Genomic DNA, 21459 nt, shown 5'->3' on the forward strand with positions numbered 1-21459 from the left:
TGTTTTTTGGCTGAGTCAGCCTCATGCCACCATGAACTTTCATAGTATTTCGTATTTTTTTAAGTCAGGTTTGCAAATGCTGCTGCCCCACATAACACCCGAATCAAATTGCCGCACGATCTCTTATGCTTAAAATGAACTCAGGTTACAATTTTTGCGATACAGATAAATTCATCTTTGCGACTTAATCCAAAGTACCTAGAGATCTTCGAGGATGAGTAACACTAGTTAACTGTGTGGTCATATTTGTTACAAACAATGCTTTATAAAGTCCCACTGAAAGTTTAGCATTAAACCCATATCGTGTGAAGGAATTCAAACCAGAGCATTTTTCGCATAAAACATGCAAGGTTTATTTAATCAGCATTAAGTGTGTCCCGGTGCTGCACGGGTTTAATGATTAGGACAGGAGTCAATATTGATTCATGCTTGTGGGTGCTGCGCTGCATGGCACCGTTCTTGCAAAACTGCAATAAAATTTTCGACAACGGTCAACGATTGTCACGAAAACTGTTACAAACGCCAATCAAAGTTTTTGCACAAAAAAACGGAACCATCATACAGCAGCCAAAGCTTTTATTGCACGATCATTAAAACCAAGTCAAAAAAGCAATCATTTTTAGATAACTAAAAGGCGAGCCAATTCTGCACCTTTTATATAGTTTGTAATAAAGAAAAATAGGTTTAGCATTTCATTTAAAAATAAATCGCTAATAAGCAAACTTTAGAACGGGATCAAGTTTTATCATTGTTTCGTGTTAAATATTGCTAAAACAAATGTAAACACTGTTTGTAAAACAATTTTAGCAATAAACAAAGCGAATATTTACAATAATTTACACACAGGACTATGTACATGGGCCGCTCCAAAGAGCAGCAAAAGCAGAGCAAATCTGGGATATATATTCATTTTTGTTTAGGGCTATGATTCGACTGTACAATATTTACAGAGTTATTGCACGTGTACCCGACGGAAGCAAGAAGCTTTTCTCGTGTAAATAGAAAATGATCGCATGCTTTATGTACAAAACGATGACCTTAAATAGATGAGGTGCGCCACAAATGAAGCGGAGAGACAACTAGTCATATGAGCTACTCCAAATAATGTACATTAAAATATCCATGTTCCAGCGATCAATTGCATAAGTGCCCGTGTGCTCATGATACGTAGATTAACATAATGCGGATTGGTTTTTAAGGGTAAAAGCAACCGTGTATAGATAGCACTGGCTCGTAGAAGCAAACACGTATTAAATGCTTGAGCAGCGTTCTGATAACAAGAATAGAGCTGAGTCGGATTGTGCTCGAAATTGATAAACAGCAGAAAAATTGCGCAATACAAATTCGACATGTTTGAAATTATGAATCCAGAAGTGAACGCACTAAAAATTTACCCGACAAATTTTGAAGTGTTTCTTAAAGCTCACGTTTTTTGGAAGGGGTTAATCCTGAATTTAGAGGTTTATTCGTGCACAGACTTGCATAGAGTAACCGAGAAGAGAATTTTTACATTTTTAAAGAAATTTTGGAAGGTATTTTTTATGTACAGAATTAGTTAACACTGATTGGGCATGTTTCTACATCACACAGGGAATTATTTGCAAAAGTTTTATACTTGAATACTGTAGTAATGATGTTACGATGAGTGAAAGCCGATTATATTTTGTTAAATAACATTCTATCAGTAAAACGACGTCCTTTTTTAACGTATTTTATTAGATTTCTTCGATACTCCAGTCTTGCGCTTTAGTATCCTGCACAATAAAATTTTTGAAATCAATTCCTTTTAAACATTTTATGCAAAAAAATTAGAACAATCTTCCAAAAACGTCCTGATATTAGAACTGTATTCACCTTTACATTATTTTATACTCTAGGTATTTTTGTATGTTTTTCTCACTTTGATGGGGGTAACCTGGGTTCGGTGGATATGGATAACCTGGCTGGGGTGGCGGAGGGGCAGCACCAGTGGGGTAACCGGGTGCAGGGGGCGAGTAGTGCTACAAAGGCAAAAAACAAAGATAAAAAAGATACAAGGATACTATGAATTGAAGTAAAAACCACAATGGAACGAAATCCTGCTGGGTGAAATTTCGTTTGCATGTAATCTATTTACAGCTTTATGAGTGATTGCTAGTTTTCCAATACCTATCGCAACCACAAGACGTTTGAACAAAACTTATCCGGGGCTTCGTATTGGAGGCTATACCATTTTAAAGTAAAAAAGGTCCGAATGCGCTTGTGGTACAATCCGAGTGAGAGAAAATGCCAAACAACGCATATCTTGTTGCTGCCAAACACCGTCATATTTAGTATTCATTTCTTCAAAAGCAAAGTGTTTTTTTAAATACGAGGTAACTGATTGTGGAAAAAGTGCCCATTTTCTTTCAGAAACCACTAAAATCTCTATAGTACAACTGCCAAACCGGCCAATTGTTTAATAAACTTACATGAACAACATGCACATCGGTGTGGGGTCGTGGTCCGTGATGATGGTGATGGGGTGGGGGATGATGGTGGTGAGCTGGTGGTGGGGGGTTGTGGTGGTGATGATGATGTAACGAGTTGGCTGCCACACGGGCAGTTACTTCCCGATGGTGGGCAGCGTCGGCTCTGCATGAAAGAAGTAGAAACGTGGTGGGATGCAAATGACGCAATATTTCCGTCTCAACAAAGACATGCACGCACAACGGAAAAGTATGTGAATACGTAAAGCGCTCAACTGACTGAGATTTGCATTTTACTATACTTAAAGCAGTATTTTGTGAGTAATATTAAAAGAGGATATCATTAAGTTTTTTCAGCAACAAAACTTTCAACAGCTACAAATGATGCTAACCAAAATACATTTTATGGTACTTTGTTTTTTAGGCACACGCTAACAAACAAAGAACATTAATATATTTATGTCTTTAGGGCACATCACGACGACAACGACAGTATTAAACAACCGCTAACACAGTGGTCGGTGGATAACCTCACATTACAACAGTAAATATTAAAACACTGTCCAGTTAATACGGCGAACGTAGCCTTTGTTTACAAGCTATTTAAAAGTAACCAACATCTGTAATAATTAAAAAAAATGACACACATGAGCTATACATGTAGATAACAAAGTATGTAGAAAGCTAATAAAAAGCATATCACTAGATAAACAAGCACATACCTATGATGGGCCTGATTGGATTTTGCCTCCAACCTCACTGCTTGCCCGATGTTTCCATGAAGAGCAGCGTTTACTGCGCGGTTGTGGAGTCTCTCCTCCTGCCGCTCAGCTCTCATCTCTTGCTGTAAAGCGAAATCAGTCGTTTTTCAGTTTCCCCGCTTCAAACTAAATCAGCAGGTTCCCCTCCCTGTCAGCCGCCATTGTTTTGTATTAAATCCGACCCGTACCCTACCAATCTCTGCGTGGTACGTACAGCCACGCTGCAAACTTTAAATGCAAACAGATGATTTCCGGCAGCGTCTGACTGAAATAGGCTACTGGCACTTTATTGCTTGCGCATTGCCAGTAATTGCGGTGTTGCTGGAAGGCAGCGTGCCTTGTTTGTTTAAGTTATTGGCAGTGGGCGAAGCATTACAAGGCTTACGCAATGTGTTTGAAAGAGTTGTTTCAATCACGCCAAGCTCGCATCTTATTGTCGTTTTTTTCTACCGAAATGGGACATTTCCGCCTCAATCCCAAAACAAAAATCAGGTTACAACAAAACACAAACTCGAAACACCTTAAACTTTGCCAGCTTTTCTATTCCATCGTTCGTCAAATTATTATGTTAAAGAAAAACAATATCAATAACTAGAAGGGTCTCAACTAGTTACCCTAGTAGGCTATGTAACGTATCAAACTTTATGTTCATCACTTACTTTATGTGCTTGATTGGCATCCCGTCTTAAATGGCGTTCCATAATTTTCTTAAGCGAGTATTTTTCTTGTGCAAGAGAAGTCCGTACAAACGTCAGCGGCGAATGAACTTTAGTCCCTAGGCCCGGATCAATTTAAAGCACCCGATAATGCTGCAGTGAACAAACAATAACGCGTAATTTAAAGATATAAAGTTCGTCTGGTCGTAATGTACTGCAAAGTTTGTCGAAGCGTTGGCATGCTACGTCACAATCACATGCACGTCGTGACGCATGCATGAGGTTGACACGTGATAGCGCTTTGTTTCGAAACGACGCAGCTCTGCCGTTTCCGGCTTTGCATGGGAAACCAGCAGAAATCACGGGATATGACCCTGTTGTCACTTGGGGCAAAAATAGGTTCAATGAGTTACGAAGCAGAACGCCTATATTTCATTGATAGATATTAAATTAGGTTAGAACAACCTGTTGTGGCGTTCATAACCATTAGCTTTAATCATACTGACCCTCCCTTCAAATTTTGCATATTTTGGTCTTATAACTCGATGTTGTATATATCAACTTGTACAGAGTCACCAGCACTATTTTGACCACTTAAAACAATTATAGGATTTGCCATTACTGTGATCTGCTTGGAATTAGATCTTTTACGCATACGTAACACTATAGGAACTTGTACCTTGTTAAACCTCCCCTAATACAACCAACGCTCATTACGATTTTGGGATTACATTAAGATGACTAATGCACTGGGTCACAAACAACATTTCGATCACTGCCGGATGACTGGAATGTTTATTAGCACATTGTTGATTTATTGCGCTAGTCACTGCCTGTCCCCGAGTAAAGTCGATGGTTGCAGATTGTGTCGAAATGTCCCTTTTCTCATACGGTTGATTTTAATAAAACGGTTTGCGTTACTAGCAAGATTTAATATGAAACAGAAATGTGGGTTGTACGATGTACTTACGTCAGAAGCGTATAGTCCGATCCGATGGGGATATAACGAAAAAAGCATTTACGAAAAAACAGAGCATGAGATTTGACGCTTTGAAAGCTATAAATTCGTTTAACAATTTCCAACATATACATTGTTTGTCGGGTTCGGCTTATGAAATGAAACGGGGTTGACTCGGTCCTACACTCGGCACTATTTGGCTGCAACTTCCCAACGTTTGTTTTGAAGATAGTTCGGGTTCGGTTGGCAAATTCAGGCCCGCTAATAGCTCCGATTTAACAACAGAAAGAATGGTTACTTCGCACGTTTGCAAAAAGGGGATCAGTTCTGGTCTGAACATACGTTTAATCCTTCGAAACAATCCTTGCTGTTATTTCGATGTTACGTCCGTTTTGACAGGGTGTTTGCTTTCGGTTTCAAAAGCGCCTAAATGTGCTTGTTTCTCATTAAAGCTTGTGAGTAGGCAACTTATTTTTGCCAAATGAAGTGCACGACTGAAAATGGCGATGCAAATGGTTAATTAAAGTGGCAACTGAAATAATTTATATATAGACATGGAAAAAAGTAACAGAAAAGGCAACTGTTTTGAACACGAAGATTTTATTTCCTTCGTTGCCATTCAACAAGTGGCAAACATCAGTGGCAAGCCATCAGTATTACAAATCGATTAACCATATTTGCATGTATGTGATATTTTAGTTACAGACAGTGGTGGGATTCAGCCAGTTCGCACCGGTTCTGTAGAACCGTCTCACGAAATTTTATGAGATCAGCAAACCGGTTAGCATTACTGGTTACTATCAATGGACTTTTTGTAACGGAACCTGCTGAAAAATATGGCTTTTGTGAACCGGCTGACAAAAAGAATTGAATCCCACCACTAGTTGCAGATATTGTTTGGTGAATGACATTGTAGTGTGTATTCAAAACAAACATTTCCTAGTACATTTTAAAGCTTTGTTCCTTGTTTTTCAGATTGTTTTGTTTCCTGGAGTTCTGCGAGAAGAAATGAATAACATAAGATACAAACCAAAGGCATAGAAAGAGAAAACACAAAAAACACATACCCGGGTTTTTGTTTTTTATTTCACCTCTGGCCCATGGTTGCTCAACGCCCGACCCAAACAACAAATAAATCAAAGCCCCTGCTAAGTAGACTCCAGCCGATATCCAAAACACTGTCTGCCACTGAGTCAATGAGTTCTGTTTGAGTCAAAACCATAAAAGTTTCGATAAACGCGGAGATATGATATTGCATTGCATGCTTTCTTGTAACATAACAAAATGTAAATATAAGTTTTCCTTAAACATGATCTCCTGATGTTATTTGTCAAACATAAAACATTCGTCCGACCGTGGAAATAAAACTCACGTTGTCGGATAAGAATTTCAGTAAATGTGGAAGCAACGTTTAAAAAATAACACAAATGAGCCTTATTATAAATAGTTATTCAGGCAAGCCATATTATGTGAAAAATTAATTCTCTATTTGAAGTTGCTTTGTAAAAGCGACTTAATATTATTATATAACGGTGGTTTACAATGAAATTGTTTACACACCACAAGCTTACGTTGTCTTGCAGCAGAATCCCAACAACTTGTGGTGCAAGGAAACCTGGTATATTGGCAATTGTGTTCGACATTCCATAAATGATTCCTCCATATTTTGGCGCAATGTCAACAGCGTTAGCTTTGCAACCCGGAACTGTAATAGAACCATATTGTCTTAAACTTAAAAACATGCATTGGAAACACGTTGATAAAGGCAAGATACATTTCGAGCGACTTGCAGTTATTCGAGTGTGCGAAACAGATGTATGTTCGAAAAATGCAAAACACACGTTTATTATCAATAAAAAATTTGGTAACCTGTCAATGCATTGAAAGCGACCGACATGGAGAAAAAAGCCACAGCTGCGGTTGCATCACATCCAATGTAGCCAGCCAACACTACGAATAAAGCTGGAATTCCCAAACCAATGGTCGTGTTAAACTTTCTTATCACCACTGTTGATGTCAGTCTCCGATTTCGAATGACGTCAGTGATATAACCTCCACAGACAGTAAAGATCCACTGAAGAATATAAGGAAGGGCCGAGAGAAAGCCACTCTAACAACAAAAATGGTAGTCTAATCAAGATTATATTGCATAATGCTTGACAGTTTTTACTATCGACTGTACGCTAGGGTTGGTTCGGATATCAATAATTTCCACTATCCGGATAACGGATATATACGGATATTTTGAATTTAGCTATCCGGTTAACCGGATAATAATAAGTCTATTACAAAATCATCCAATAGTGCCACAGATTTCATTTTAGTGTTCATAATTTACACCATATATATATCAAATTTACGCATTTACTGCTTAAGCAGTGTAGTTCTGAAATAAAACGATATATCAGTTGTTTCACATATTGCCCTACAGTCAAATATCAGAATTCATCCTTCCGAGCGAATCGCCTTACAATGGATGCATTTTATATTTTATTAGTGTGACTTCAATTCTCTCGTGAATTTTGACATCATTAGGGAATATGCACAATAAAGTAAATATTCGTATTAATTAGGATAAACATAAATTCGTCTGTTGCATCTATCACTGCACATTAACTGTGTGTCATATAAAATTATGTTAAAATGCATACAACGTTTACGCAGCACTATTCTTTTGTTATCCGGTTATAATCCGGTTATAACGGTTATAACCGACACAAAAATATCCGGATATCGGATAGCAAAAAACTCTTCGGTTAATCGGTTAACCGGTTATCCGTATAATTCAACCCTACTGTACATCCTTCAGATCTACATAAACATGTCAAATTGATAAAAGAAAATCTTTGGACAGGACAAAAAAACCCGAAATAGACTCTATGGCCCTAAAAGTCATAAACTAATACAAATTGTCTGAATTTCGATTTGGAAAGGAACGTAAATCTACGGTATTTGTTTACGGTATACTTACTGCCGCTAAATTAAATTTGAGTATTGTGCTCATGTAGGTTGGAAGCATGGTTAGAAGTGTGTAGTTTCCCCAGTTGCTTGCGAAATGGCCGCACAGTATGCCAAGTAAAGGCAGTGAAGTCAGCATCGATTTCCATGGGGTTCGAACTCGGACATTCTGCAACACAGGCAATTTTCTGAAAAACCGCTGTATTAGCTGAATACTGTTCATACTTGGTCTTTTGGTTTGTCGAGACCGATGCTTTCGTTGATGTACTTTCTTTCCTGCTCGGAAATTCGGGGATGCTGATTGGGTGTGTCGTGTACCAGCAGAAACCAACACACTGTCCACAGTAATCCAAATGAACCTGCAAAACATGGATCTAGCTGAGTTGTCGTTATGCATAAATTTGTTTCCGTTTGTAAGCTTGGCAAACGAATCTATAAGTTTGAAAGCAAGTCAAATTAAAAGCAACTGCGTTTTTTTGCCTGAAAACGTGGAATTGCGTCTTATTAACGCTTTATGTATTAGGTTAATTTGAGAAAATATGTCTGGTTTTTGTACAGTATAACGTACCTGTGACGTAAAAGACAGCTTCCCAACCGAGTTCATCAGCTATCACACCCGCTAGAGGCAATGTTACACATGTTCCAAAGCTTGACCCCGACATGTGTGCTGATATCAGGGAACTTCTTTCCATTGGAGGCGCCCAAGATCCCCATGCACCGTGCATTGTTGGAAACGATACACCCTGTTTTAAAACCCACACAATAAATAACACTTTTCTTCACTATACTCTCGACCCTCGTGCATGAAGTGTAGTTTTTTTATTTCTAGCGTTACGTCAAAGACTGTATCACAAGACCTCACCTGAAAGAGTCCCAAAATAATTCTTAAAGCAACAAAGAGTTCGAAGCTGGCATAGGCAGCAACTGGGGTTACTAAAGTAATGATTGACGAAAAGAACATCGCACCACCAAAAACCTTCTTGAACCCAATTCTTCTCGCAAGCCAGGCACCTGGTACGTTGCTCACAATGTAACCATAGAAATAACATCCCAGTATAATACCCTGCTGATTCGCATTCCAGTTAAATGCTCCGTTCTGGAAGTACACAAATAAAGCTCAAAATACCGAAGAAATGTGGTAATTAAGGCAATGTACATTTTGACATACACTTCTTGGAGTAACTTCTTTGCAAGTTTACTTTTAAAGAGTAATGTTTTTACCGAGCTTGCTGTAGATCCAGAACCCGCACCCTTATCCGGACAAATGTCGGATTGATTTACGGCGTCGTCAACATCGGTGCTGTTCACCATGGCAACGATGGCCACACTCAAGTTGGTACGCAACGAGTAGACGTTAAACATTCCCAAAAAGCCCATAAAGGCAAGGACATGACGTGCTTTGATGTAACACCCCGGTGTACTTTCCTGTGAGAAATAGGGGTTAAACTATTTGATAAACTTTTGCTTGAGGTGAAATATGATATTATACTCATCCCTTAAATTTGGGCTTGAATTGCGCCACTATCGCTTTTGCTCAGGAGACTAACAAAGTCATGAGTCACTACAAGTCGCAAATGTCATATATACAGCTTCTTTCACTTATCTTGAGATATTATAATGTTACCTCTTTTAAAACAATGTTTTCGGTATCTTTTGCATCCGGTGGAGGTGTTGCCTCGTCCTCCATTGTGCCTTGTATAAAGTTGAATCTTGAGGCCTAATTAAGCTTACTTAAAAGTTCTGAGCATCTACACACATTAGTTTTAAAGTTTGGTGAACTTTAACAAGTCGATCAAACTTTTTTTAAAACCATAGCTTATGTATTAAATGGACATTTTCTGACGAGAAGGCAGGTTGCGTGCTTACGTCATGTTTTATCACAGTTTGACTTACATTATCTTATTGTTCTTGATTATGCTTCCTTTTCAACATTTAGATTTTCAAGTGTTACGAGGCGGCCTGGACATCAAATATGGTATTTCAAAAAGATCTCAATTAGGTTTATCGAGATTACAGGTAAAATTTTCTGTGACGATATTTTTGGCATTGCTACTACAATTCGTAGAAATTTTGCTTCATTACAATGGTGCTTGTCTCTTACTTAGACTATCTTAAGGTTTTTGTAAAAAATCTACGACCGTGACTAACATTAAAAACCAGTTGATAATGTTAAACTTGTCATGTATGGACTAAACAAACGCAACAACTATTAGCAACTCCAAGTATAAATTCACGCTGCATATCCTGGCTTAGTCAGCACAGGCCTAATAGCCATAAAAGCACACTAAAAGTTTGTTTGCCATTTGCAGTCTCATTTCAATTCAGTAAAGAACAGGCACCCTGCTATTGTTTGCAAGGCTACAAAGCCTTTTGCGCAATGCACTCATTAAATAACATTCTTTACGTACTAGCTAATGCTGCAGCTCACTTGCAAAGCCGGATCGTCAATTAAAAAGTTTGTTACAAACAAACTGACACAGAACGTAAATCACTGGTAATAATTAAGTACTGTAATCGTTATAGCTAAGCGGTGTAAATCTATGTGTACAATTTATCATTTCAGTTAAAAAAAGCAAAATCACCTTTACCCATTTGCATAAGCAAGGAAAGCAATTTGGAGTCAGTTGCTGCAAGTTGCATTGCTTTGCGGAAGTTAAATTGGAAATTTTTGCCAGTAGATGTCAATAAAGTGCCCCAAAATGAAGAACTTCAGCAGTTTGCACTTTAGCTGTGGCTTTCGATGCAACTTCTGAGCAGATTGTAGAGATAAGGTTCGTCACAAATTTCGTTTTCAAATTTGGAGGGGTTTTAGGGGTCCGGACCCCCACCCCACTTCAAACATTTTTCCAGATCTAATAACGTCAATAGAGAAATTCCTCCAAAAATGTTGGACCCCTCCTTTAAAAATTTCTGGATACGCTGTAACGTATTAATTTTGAGTTTTATTAATTTGTGCCGATTTCATGGATTTTTCCACTAGTGAATGTTTGGGCCGTTGTTTACTAGCAACGAACCGTTTGAATTTGAAAGGCCCCTTTTGATATCTTGTTCAACGCCCTAAATAATGTTTGTCCACTAACAGCCGATTGATTTATTGCAGTAACGATCTTTTGTTCCCCTAGTAACTCGTTGTGTACGAAGTTGTTTGTGTTTACTCAGACAGCGTTGCACCACAAAAGCGCAGTCGTTGGAGAGTTGTTAAGATGTTGGTCGTTAAGTTGGACAATACTTTCTGAGCATGATACTGCATAACCGTTGAGCGTCGGTAAACAATATTTGAAATAGCTGACGTTATGTTTAGATCTATATATATACGTAGTAAGTTAGGCCGAGCATTATTCTACTTCTACTTCACTTCAACGTTCAGTCAATATTCTGTTGTACTGCATTGAACTGATATTCGTGGATGCTCTGTGTAGAATCGAATAAACTACAAAAACAATTAAACTTCTGGAGCAATTAATATCCAATTCTGAACACGCAAGGTTTATAAGGCCTCAATCTTACAACGCCCCTGAGTGGAAGTAATTTATTAAATGCTTGTTAAGCAATTTTTGTTTCAATGCAATTGGAGCAAACGAGGACATTTGCCGAAAATGGTTAGGGTGCAGAGGTTCAAAGTCACTACCAGCAAAATATTGTGGTAGTTGGGGCAATATTTGTACACTTAGGTGGCTGGTGAAGTAGATATTAACAAGATGAGCTTGACATTGCTTAATGTACGTTGGTCGTTCAGAAACCGTTACCATACCGTTAAGTTAAAACCGTATGATGCAAGCTACGTTGCTCTGAGGTCAAATCAACGAGACATTATCAAAAAGACATAGAATGAGGTAATGCAGTGCGGAAAAAGTAAAACAAAAAAGAAAGACCAATCAATCCCTGTATCTTCTACTAAAGACATTAAAAGTATTACTTTGAAGGAGGTAAAAAGTTTTTTGTTTTTTTTTGGTACTTTTACTTTTCTGCAGTAAAACCACAAGCTTGGTTAAAATGAACCCATGTGTAACGTACGTTAGTTAAAAGCTTATTGAAGGCTTAAACTAGGGGTGCCGAACCTTTTTTGAATCAAGATCTACTTTAGGGGTAGTCCAACTCTCGAGATCTACCATTCCAATACAAATTAGCAATATAATGCAAGAGCATATGCTTATTACGAATAGATTGTTTGCATTTTTCGGAGACCCGTTTTACGGTTTTTACAGTGCATTGAACGCCATTTGTAAATTTGATCCAATACTCAGCTTTAAAATACAATATTGTGAAAAAAAATTCAGATTAAAATTAGTTTCGATTGATCAAGCGAAAATATCGATTTATTTGGAAAAACAAAGCAACTACAAGTACAAAATAACAATTAACACCAAACTATTATTTTGTTTCGTAACAAAGCTCCTACAGAGTATTTGTGGTGTGAAATTTTTAACACATTAATTTTTACAATATAGTCATCTATGATGTACGGCAACATTCTTCAAAAACTTGTCACAAAACAACCATTTTAAATGACTTTCTGAATCCCTCGCTATCAACTTGAAATCAGTCCGAGATCGACCAGTCGACCGCGATCGACGGGTGGGGCACCCCTGGCTTAAACAGTGTCAAAAATAAGCAAGGTCACAAGTTTGGTATACCAGTAAATTTAGACAAACATTTTATGTCCAACTGCTGACTAACTTCTGACCAATCACATTAAACTCGTGACCCATTCCACACAATTATCAGGGATAGTAGTCAATATCTTATGAATATATGATTCATCGCAGGAGAAAACGCCGGGATGTTATTTCAAAGCTCGTCACGCCCTTGCTCTAATGGGGTTTCTCGGACTTTTTAATGTCCATGCAATGCGAAACAACCTGAGTGTGGCTATCGTTGCCATGGTAAACAATACAGGCCAAGACGTCGCTCCAACAAATCAATCGAATATTTGCCCAGATAAGGGAGCAAATTCTGGATCTATGGCAAGCTCGGTGAAGAAAGGTAATATTATTTTAGTCAGCACGTGTCTTAACAGCTGCTTTTTCTAGAATGGAGTTTTTAACTGGGATCCGATGCAGCAGGGTCTTATTCTTGGATGTTATTACTATGGATACGTAATTACCAATGTGCCGGGGGCTTGGTTGGCAAGACGAGTTGGAGTGAAAAAAGTTTTTGGCGGTTCAATGTTCTTGTCATCAATTATCACATTGGTATCACCTGCTAGTGTTTACTCCAGTGTTGAACTCTTCATAGCTATGAGAATCATCCTTGGATTATTCCAGGTGAATTTTGTTTACCAATGGTTACACAAGTTTTAAAACGTATAGATTCTTTTACAGGGTATATCATCACCTGTTTTAATTGGTGTATGGGCATCGTGGGCTCCACCGATGGAAAGGAGCATCTTGATTTCGGTTGTGTTGTCAGGGTCAAGTTTTGGGACCTGTGTTACTTTGCCTCTAGCCGGAGTGATGGCAGAAACGCTTGGCTGGGAAGCTGTGTTCTATTTTACAGGCAGGTTGTATTTTAAAGGCAGGTTGTAGAAGTAGCTTAGCGATTGTAAGATTTAATGTGAGCTTTTTTAAAGGTGGTTGCGGATTACTGTGGACAGTGTTTTGGTTTCTGCTGATTCACGACACACCCAATCAACATCCACGAATTTCTGACCAGGAAAGAAAGTTCATCAACGAAAGCATCGGTCTCAATCAACACAAAGACCAGGTAATGTCAGCAACCGTTCAATATCCGGAGGCGCCCAGTAAAACATACTGTTGCACAGAAAGTCCACGTTAGAACTCCATGGAAATCAATGCTGACTTCTCTTCCCATATTTGGCATAGTGTGTAGTCATTTTGCAGGCAACTGGGGAAACCATACACTTCTTACAATGTTACCAACCTACATGAGCACGATACTCAAATTTAACTTGTCAGCGGTGAGTAGACTTGCACCAATAAGTTTAAGTGCTTGCCCATGCATTGGGTCCACTACCAGCACCAAAACAATACAGCGGCAACATTGCATATCTTTCGTTACTTTATATGTGTTCAAAAATGTAAAAGCACAAGGTAAAAGACCATGCGCTCATCAAAAACATAAAAAGGGAAAATTTTGGAAGTAAGAAGCAACTTTTGCAAACTTTGACATGGAACTAAACTGAACACCAAAAGTAGCTGTGGATGCCATGTAGCCTACAGCTAATAACATAAGAACTCACAACAGGCGACGTTTGCTAAACACCGATAGACGGCGTAAATAGCTTAGTTGTTTAAATTATCACTGAGACTAGGATTGGATTAGGGACTAAGTTTATTAGTTGCGTTTATCGTTACTTTTATTACAAAAACTCACCCTAACCCTAGGCATTTGAACAACATTTGCTTTTAAATATTAGCAAATGCGCTTTGCGTCAATTGTCGGTATTTAGCAAACTTGGTGTGATGTAAGTTCTTACGTTAGTAGAAGCTGCAACGCGTTTATGTCCATGACGCCTATATTTTTAGAGTGGATTTCTTTCATCTTTGCCTTACCTTCTCCAATTACTCGTCATTAATTTGGGAGGCTACTTTACTGACGTTGTCCGAAATAGAAGAATCACTTCAACGGTGGTGATTAGGAAACTAAACACAACCGTCGGTTTAGCAATACCCGCTTTATTCGTGGTGTTGGCTGGTTACGTTGGATGCAACGCAGCAGCAGCTGTAGCGTTTTTTTCATTGTCCGTCGGGATGAACGAACTAACAGGTTGGTTTTATCCATCATCACAGGCAGTGTAATTATTCCCTTTGATCATTGGAGACGCTTCTGTCCTAAGACAGTAGCAACGTTTCTGTTTAACTCAGTGGTTCTTAACCTTTTTGGTGTGGTTTCCCACTAAAGTAAATCACCAAGTTCGAATTTCCCCCTCTGTTATTTTTATAATGATGCTTTGTGCCCAACATTAACCAACAAAAATATTCTTTAGTCGTTTTTTGTGAAGCGATTTGGTCGGGACCTTAAAGATATACTGCAACCATATTTAGTTTGAATAGAGATTTCGTGAGAAAGTAAAATCGTGTGGAATTTTGAAAAACCTCTTGTGCTTGCATTAGTCATTTATTGCATCACAATCAACAGATCAAATGCATTTATTCGCGAACAATAGCAAAGTCATTGATACTTTTAGTAATGTCTGTGACGTAACAAACGATTTTTGGATTTTTATGCGCCTTGGTGAAGTTAATCTTACATGTTATTGCGGAAAATATTGTGTTAAATTAACTTTCAACGGTTAATTTCAAACCACGGGCCCGAGTTTGGTGACTTCTGACTCACATAGATTCCCTCTAAAAACATTAAATTTCCCACTAGTGGGAAATTCCCACCGGTTAAGAACCACTGGTTTAACTAGTGGAAGAACAAAAATTCAGACATTATGTGATACAAGCAACACTTGTGTGTTGTTACAGTTCCGGGTTGTAAAGCCAACGCGATGGACATCGCCCCCAAATATGGAGGGATAATATTTGGGATTTCAAACACAATTGCTAGTATTCCTGGGTTTCTTGCGCCTCAAGTGACAGGAATTCTCTTACAGGACAGCGTAAGCTTTGACAAACTACATCAAAAAGCTCATGATGTGACAAATATTTCCTGAATATGCTTACTTTTATTTCAGAACTCACTGACCCAGTGGCAAACATCGTTTTGGATATCGGCTGGAGTCTATTTAGCAGGGGCTTTGATTTATTTGTTGTTTGGGTCGGGCGTTGAGCAACCATGGGCCAGAGGTGAAATAACACACAAAAAACAAGGTACAGAAGTGTTTTATTCTTGATTTTCAAAGTGTGTTTCCATTATGAATAACACCATTAAAGGTTTTATTGTCATATCTAATAATGTATTTATAGTTTTCGTTAATCACAAAAAAGTTTTGAAAACCAACTTAAAAGTGCTCACAAAAAGGTTTAAAAAAAACTTTTCCATCAGATACTTCAAAAGTGGAAGCTGAATTAGTTACTTTGCAAGCACGAAGATGCCAAACTGATCGACATCAAATTAATTAATGAAGAATAAATGTTCAATCATTCTTCAAAGGATAATTTTTTGTTATCGTATTCATACTCTTGCTGACAAATGCATGAAAAACCTGATTTTTTCGCACTTTCTTGACTCTGGTGGGCATCAAAATGGAACCTTATTTTATTGTCCTACTACTTTGTTTAACTTAAGTGCAATCACCTGTGTTTTAAGATCATCACAATGTGTTTAGTAAAATTTTCTGTTCCTTTCACGTTTATCTTCTAATTAACAGTTTTATTGCCGTTGGGCAATTTGTTTTCCACTTTGCGTAAAACTATTCGTTTTCCTGAAGCTCGAAATCGGAGCACAATTTGTCTTTATTCCTCCCACTGCAGTTGTCTTTTGCACGCATTCCAAATACTAGCCAAAGTAAGTCGATGGGCCAATATTATTTATTCAGTGGGCTTCATTCGCGTTTCTTGTACGCTTTTGTTTCCTTGTAATGATTTTTAGAGCCGTTTTTAGTTGTTTCGAGCCTTTTAAGGACCACGTGTGTTGGGAATAGGTTCTTCACTGTCTGTCAAACTGTTCAATTTAGTGAAAAACGCAGTATTTTTGTCAAATATTTGGCATTGTTTAATTGTGCTTTTAAATAAAGACAGCAGTGCTTAAACGCGTCTAAATTAAAGTTTTTGTGGCTAGTTGTTAGTTAGTCTCCGAAAGCTTATACCGCTTGCAGGTAGGCGCCAAAAAGAGTATGTCCAATAGTATAGATCAGGGGGCGGTAACCTTTTTTGCACTGCGGACCGTTTTTTGAACTGAAATTCTATCGCGGACCGGCTTTCAAAAAAACTACAAATATTTAGCAAGAAAACGCATAAATTAGTTAATAATCCTCGGGAAGCACGAGTAACGTATACGGCCCGGTAACAAACTTCTGGCTTGAAAACGTATACGGCCCGGTAACAAACTTCTCGCGGATCGGTATCGGCGGTTGCCGACCACTGGTATAGATCATGAACTAATTATGCTGTAAATAGATTGATTATTTATTTGTCACTCTATTTTCACGTTATGTTCTTTGTTTAACGTTTCAACATTGGTGTTGTCTGTTTGTCAATTGTGTCGATAAAAATTGTCTCGTCTGTCAACAAACAAATAATTTCCTGAAGAAACTTGTACGTAAAATTTGGTTTGCATGGCCGAGGTTCCCTTAGCCCAGTGGTTCTTAACCGGTGGGAAATTTCCCACCAGTGGGAAATTTAATGTTTTCAGAGGGAAATTATCTAAGTCAGGTAACCAAACTCGGGCCCGAGGGTCGAACCCGGCTTTGAATTAATCGTTGAAAGTTACTTTAATAATATTTTTCCGCAAAAACATGTAAGATTAATTTCAGCAAGGCTTACAAGACACATATAAATCCAAAGGCCGTTTGTTACATCACAGACAAGACTAAAGTATCAATGACTTTGCTATTGTGCGCGAATAAAAGCCTTTCCTTTGTTGACTGTGATGCAATAAATGACTATAGCAAGTAGAGGAGACTCTTCAATATTCCATAAACTTTAATCTCTCACAGAAGCACTATTTAAACTAAATAAGATTGTAGTATACCTATGGAGTTCCAGACCAAATCGCTTCACGAAATTATTTCATTAAAAGAATTCTTTTACGTTAACGTAGGGCACAAAACATCAGTATAAAAATAAGAGAGTGGGAAATTCGAAGTTGGTGGTTGACTTTGGTGGGAAACCACACCAAAAAGGTTAAGAACCACTGCCTTAGCCGATCCCCTTTTTCTCTTAGCCATGACAGTGCACAAAGCCTTTTTCACTAATACGCTTCGTAATTGCAGTGGCAAATGCAGCGTGTCAAACCTTCTTCCAAAAAATACATTGCTCAACTTTCGTGGATTTAATCATAGTTTTTTTTACTATGGATAATTATATTGGAGTCCTTTTTACTATCAAGTACTCTGTAAGCAAATAAACGCGACCCAAACCAAGTTAAACACGCTTTTGCTAGGGTAGCAAAACTTACTGAAGCAAACAAGCAATAAACCGATGCAAAGGAAGCAGACGCAGATACTAAACGATTGCAGAAATGCCGAGGGTACAGAAGTTTAGAGTGTAACAAATCTGTTCCAGCAACAAACTGTGGTGGTTAAGGCCGTTTTAAGTGCAGTAGATATTTAACTGGTGAAGTAAATAATTGACAGGCAAAAACGTGCTAGGGATGTACCAATGTTGGGTAAAGGTTATCAAGTCGCTAACTTAACAAGTCTATAAATCGGCCTGTCTGGTTTAATAGCAAATTTAGCGTGACGGGTGTGCAACAAAAACAAGGCAGTGGGAACACAGAAAAACAAAAATGAAAGACAAATCAATCTCTGGATCATCAACTAAAGACCTTAGAAGTATTATTCTAAAGGAGGTAAACCTGTGTTGAGGGTTTGGTAATAATATTGACACAATTGCAAAGGATCTGTAATCAGATACACCTGCCCAATCAACAGCAATCAGATTGTAATACATGTGCATTTGTTAACAACTTGTTATAGAGAAGGAGCAAGCTCGCGTAAGTTTATTTGTTAACAAAACTGAGGAAAACACTAAGTCAAACCGTTAACAAAGCAACTGCACAAAGTGTGTGACGTGAACACACAGTTAGCAACGAAAGTCAATCTTACGGTTGAACACGGTTGATTGCAGGAGCAGACACCGGGATGTTATTTCAAAGCTCGACACGCCCTTGCTCTAATGGGGTTTTTCGGACTTTTTAACGTCCATGCAATGCGAAACAACCTGAGTGTGGCTATCGTTGCCATGGTAAACAACACTGGCGAGGACATCGATGCAACAAATCAATCAAATATTTGCCCGGATAAAGGAGCGAATTCTGGATCTACAGCAAGCTCGGTGAAGAAAGGTATAGTACAATTTTGGTCAGTAAGTGTCTTTATTGTTTTTTTTGCGCAGAATGGGGTTTTTAACTGGGATCCGATGCAGCAGGGTCTCATTCTTGGATGTTATTTCTATGGATACATCGTTACCAATGTGCCGGGGGCTTGGTTGGCAAGACGAGTTGGAGTGAAAAAAATCTTTGGCGGTTCAATGTTCATGTCATCAATAATCACATTGGTATCACCCGTTAGTGTTTATTCCAGTGTCGAACTCTTCATAGCTATGAGAATCATCCTTGGATTATTCCAGGTGGATTTTGTTTACCAATGGTTACACAAGCTTTTAAACAAAACGATTTTATCCAGGGTATAACATCACCTGTTTTGGTTGGTGTATGGGCATCGTGGGCTCCACCGATGGAAAGAAGCATCTTGATTTCAGTTGTAATGTCGGGGTCAAGTTTTGCAACCTGCATCACTTTGCCTCTAGCTGGAGTGATGGCAGAAACGCTTGGCTGGGAAGCTGTGTTCTATTTTACAGGCAGGTTGTAGAAGCAGTTTAGGGATTGTAAAATTTAATGTGAACCTTTTCAAAGGTGGTTGCGGATTGCTGTGGACAGTATTTTGGTTTCTGCTGGTCCATGACACACCCAATGAACATCCACGGATTTCTGAGCAGGAAAGAAAGTACATCAACGAAAGCATCGGTCTCAATGAACCTAAAGACCAGGTAATGCCAGCATCCGTTCAACGTTCCGACGAAGGCATTAAAATCATCTGTTGCACAGAAAGTCCATGTTCGAACTCCATGGAAGTCAATGCTGACTTCTCTTCCCATATTTGGAATACTGTGTGGTCATTTCGCAAGCAACTGGGGAAACTACACACTTCTTACAATGTTACCAACCTACATGAGCACAATACTCAAGTTTAACTTGTCAGCGGTAAGTAGACAAAGCTTTGCAACGTTTACGTGCTAACATGAGTTACATATGCAGTGACTTCATTACCTATACTAAAGCAATGTATCAGCCACCTCTTATTACTTTTTACCGTTGCGTTACCATATATGCTATAGCTAATGTAAAAATTTGATTTGCAATAGCAACCACCAGCGCTCACCCATAACATAAAAGGGCGGACAAACATAGTCAAAGCCAATAGGAATTCAATATAGAAAAACTTTTTTCATAATGATGAGGAAACAACCAGCCTTTATCAGCTGCATTGTTCACATTTGCAACTTGGCCGATTTTGATTGCAACACAAGTACCACAAGTGGTTGGTTGCAGCTTCGTTTGTGTAACCAATGCTCTTATTTTCAGAGTGGGTTCCTTTCATCTTTACCTTACCTTCTTCAATTACTCTTCACTCTTGTGGGAGGCTACCTCACCGACGTTGTCCGAAATAGAAGAATCACTTCAACAGTGGTGATTCGGAAACTAAATACAACCGTGGGTTTAGCAGTACCCGCTTTATTCGTGGTGTTGGCTGGCTACATTGGTTGTAACGCAACAGCAGCTGTAGCGTTTTTTTCATTGTCTGTCGCGTTCAACGCATTAACAGGTTGGTTTTATACATCTCTGTAGGCATAGCATTAATTCAATTCATAACTCGAAATTTGTCTGTGTTTTATGTGTCGCTCCAGTTCCAGGTTGCAAGGCAAACCCAATGGACATCGCCCCCAAATACGGAGGAATAATATTTGGGATTTCAAACACAATTGCTAATATTCCTGGTTTTCTTGCGCCTCAAGTGACAGGGATTCTCCTACAGGACAGCGTAAGCTTTGACAGTTCACTAATGAAACTTTATGCAAGATTCGAGCTTAATTTTTATTTCCAAATGCCCCAGACTGTGCATATATTTCATGAATATGCTTCCTTTTGGTTTCAGAACTCATTGACTCAGTGGCAGACAGTGTTTTGGATATCGGCTGGAGTCTATTTAGCAGGGGCTTTGATTTATTTGTTGTTTGGGTCGGGTGTTGAGCAACCATGGGCCAGAGGTGAAATAAAAGACAAAAAACAAGGTATTTCATTATTTAATTAGGAAGAAGCGAAATTTTCGGTTTCTTGTAGAGACTAACTGATATAGACAACCAGGTTTTTTTTAAGGTTTGGTTTGGGTGACCGCTAAGTAGTTTTAAGAGACCGCAAGTGTTTCATTTAAATACCAAAAACTGTAGTTGTATTTGCAAGTCCAAATTTTGGGAAACCGCTGGAGAAATTTAACACCTTAAAAAAACACTGCAGACAACTAACATTGATTCATCTTCATTACAGCGTTTGAGAATGCAAAGCAGATGGAACTTCCTCGAGCAACCAAGCTTTAAATCACGAACTCACCGAACTAGCTGCAAAATGTGACTTTTTTCGTTCTGTTGTTACATGGCAACATTTTGTACCAACAATACCACAAATGCTAGGTGGTTAACACGTTATGTATACAGCGGTAAATTTAGAGTGATAATGCCGGTGTTTGGATTGACAAAATTCGTTGTTCATTGATTATTGCGAGGAGCAGTCAGTTGTCAGTTTTAAGGTTGTGCTTTTTTTGCAAAAGCCTGAAACTATCGTTTTTAACAGCTTGCAATCGTGGTACACCTCAAACCTTCAACGATTATTAGGTTAGCTGTCTGGTTGATTTTTAATTTATAGCTTGGTGGCAATGTTTTGTAAACAACATTTGCATGTAAAGCAAACCAACAAACCGATAAAAAGTCAGTAATTACGACAACGGTAGTGTTTAAGTGTGTGTAATATTGTGACATCCACAAATGTTAGTAAACACT

At 38.4% G+C, this 21459-nt stretch overlaps 4 protein-coding genes across 7 annotated transcripts; 2 read left to right on the forward strand and 2 right to left on the reverse strand.

Moving 5' to 3' along the window:
- Positions 1 to 559: 559 nt before the first annotated feature.
- LOC145209125 (uncharacterized) lies at positions 560 to 4123 on the reverse strand. Of its 2 annotated transcripts, none has more exons than XM_080079374.1 (5): positions 3868 to 4123; positions 3170 to 3291; positions 2451 to 2613; positions 1855 to 2000; positions 560 to 1754 (listed from the first exon to the last, which is right to left on the reverse strand). In XM_080079374.1, exons 1-4 carry the CDS (start codon positions 3907 to 3909, stop codon positions 1857 to 1859), a joined length of 471 nt encoding a protein of 156 aa, XP_079935500.1. In that variant the 5' UTR covers positions 3910 to 4123; the 3' UTR covers positions 560 to 1754; positions 1855 to 1856. The 2 variants fall into 2 exon arrangements, with proteins under 2 accessions (XP_079935500.1, XP_079935501.1); XM_080079375.1 differs by having other exon boundaries at positions 1901 to 2000; positions 3868 to 4112.
- Positions 4124 to 5729: 1606 nt separating this feature from the next.
- On the reverse strand, positions 5730 to 9523 carry LOC145228909 (sialin-like). Its single transcript, XM_080094128.1, has 10 exons — positions 9405 to 9523; positions 9002 to 9205; positions 8643 to 8876; positions 8349 to 8523; positions 8006 to 8139; positions 7794 to 7949; positions 6692 to 6932; positions 6394 to 6527; positions 5890 to 6025; positions 5730 to 5818 (listed from the first exon to the last, which is right to left on the reverse strand). Exons 1-10 carry the CDS (start codon positions 9465 to 9467, stop codon positions 5772 to 5774), a joined length of 1524 nt encoding a protein of 507 aa, XP_079950254.1. The 5' UTR covers positions 9468 to 9523; the 3' UTR covers positions 5730 to 5771.
- A 1313-nt stretch (positions 9524 to 10836) lies between these two features.
- LOC145205074 (sialin-like) lies at positions 10837 to 16388 on the forward strand. Of its 3 annotated transcripts, none has more exons than XM_080077719.1 (10): positions 10837 to 11706; positions 12547 to 12753; positions 12811 to 13044; positions 13102 to 13276; positions 13350 to 13483; positions 13542 to 13697; positions 14266 to 14506; positions 15211 to 15344; positions 15420 to 15555; positions 15731 to 16388. In XM_080077719.1, the coding sequence occupies exons 1-10, from the start codon at positions 11617 to 11619 to the stop codon at positions 15805 to 15807; spliced, it is 1584 nt and encodes a 527-aa protein (XP_079933845.1). In that variant the 5' UTR covers positions 10837 to 11616; the 3' UTR covers positions 15808 to 16388. The 3 variants fall into 3 exon arrangements, with proteins under 3 accessions (XP_079933845.1, XP_079933853.1, XP_079933859.1); XM_080077727.1 differs by having other exon boundaries at positions 10837 to 11265; XM_080077733.1 differs by lacking the exon at positions 15211 to 15344 and having other exon boundaries at positions 15731 to 15794.
- Positions 16389 to 18381: 1993 nt separating this feature from the next.
- On the forward strand, positions 18382 to 21413 carry LOC145229167 (sialin-like). Its single transcript, XM_080094494.1, has 7 exons — positions 18382 to 19032; positions 19345 to 19395; positions 19454 to 19609; positions 19991 to 20231; positions 20314 to 20447; positions 20562 to 20697; positions 20951 to 21413. Exons 1-7 carry the CDS (start codon positions 18523 to 18525, stop codon positions 20998 to 21000), a joined length of 1278 nt encoding a protein of 425 aa, XP_079950620.1. The 5' UTR covers positions 18382 to 18522; the 3' UTR covers positions 21001 to 21413.
- The last annotated feature ends 46 nt before the right edge of the window (positions 21414 to 21459 follow it).

This window comes from Phallusia mammillata, chromosome 1 (genome assembly GCF_965637545.1).
Source record: "Phallusia mammillata chromosome 1, kaPhaMamm4.hap1.1, whole genome shotgun sequence".
NCBI classification, from domain to species: domain Eukaryota; kingdom Metazoa; phylum Chordata; class Ascidiacea; order Phlebobranchia; family Ascidiidae; genus Phallusia; species Phallusia mammillata.

Bases quoted from the DNA above. Each gene is read 5' to 3' on its own strand.
- LOC145205074 (XM_080077719.1), top strand. From the start codon at position 11,617: ATGCAGTGCGGAAAAAGTAAAACAAAAAAGAAAGACCAATCAATCCCT. The intron at 14,507-15,210 runs GTTGGTTTTATC...GTGTTGTTACAG, and splicing joins CGGGATGAACGAACTAACAG to TTCCGGGTTGTAAAGCCAAC. The intron at 15,345-15,419 runs GTAAGCTTTGAC...CTTTTATTTCAG, and splicing joins GAATTCTCTTACAGGACAGC to AACTCACTGACCCAGTGGCA.
- LOC145209125 (XM_080079374.1), bottom strand. From the start codon at position 3,909: ATGGAACGCCATTTAAGACGGGATGCCAATCAAGCACATAAA. The intron at 3,292-3,867 runs GTAAGTGATGAA...TTCGCTTTACAG, and splicing joins ATGCCAATCAAGCACATAAA to CAAGAGATGAGAGCTGAGCG. The intron at 2,614-3,169 runs GTATGTGCTTGT...TCTTTCATGCAG, and splicing joins TCCAATCAGGCCCATCATAG to AGCCGACGCTGCCCACCATC.
- LOC145228909 (XM_080094128.1), bottom strand. From the start codon at position 9,467: ATGGAGGACGAGGCAACACCTCCACCGGATGCAAAAGATACCGAAAAC. The intron at 7,950-8,005 runs GTATGAACAGTA...CCTGTGTTGCAG, and splicing joins TCGACAAACCAAAAGACCAA to AATGTCCGAGTTCGAACCCC. The intron at 6,528-6,691 runs GTTACCAAATTT...GTTCTATTACAG, and splicing joins CGCTTTCAATGCATTGACAG to TTCCGGGTTGCAAAGCTAAC.
- LOC145229167 (XM_080094494.1), top strand. From the start codon at position 18,523: ATGGGGTTTTTCGGACTTTTTAACGTCCATGCAATGCGAAACAACCTG. The intron at 20,232-20,313 runs GTTGGTTTTATA...GTGTCGCTCCAG, and splicing joins CGCGTTCAACGCATTAACAG to TTCCAGGTTGCAAGGCAAAC. The intron at 20,698-20,950 runs GTATTTCATTAT...TCTTCATTACAG, and splicing joins AATAAAAGACAAAAAACAAG to CGTTTGAGAATGCAAAGCAG.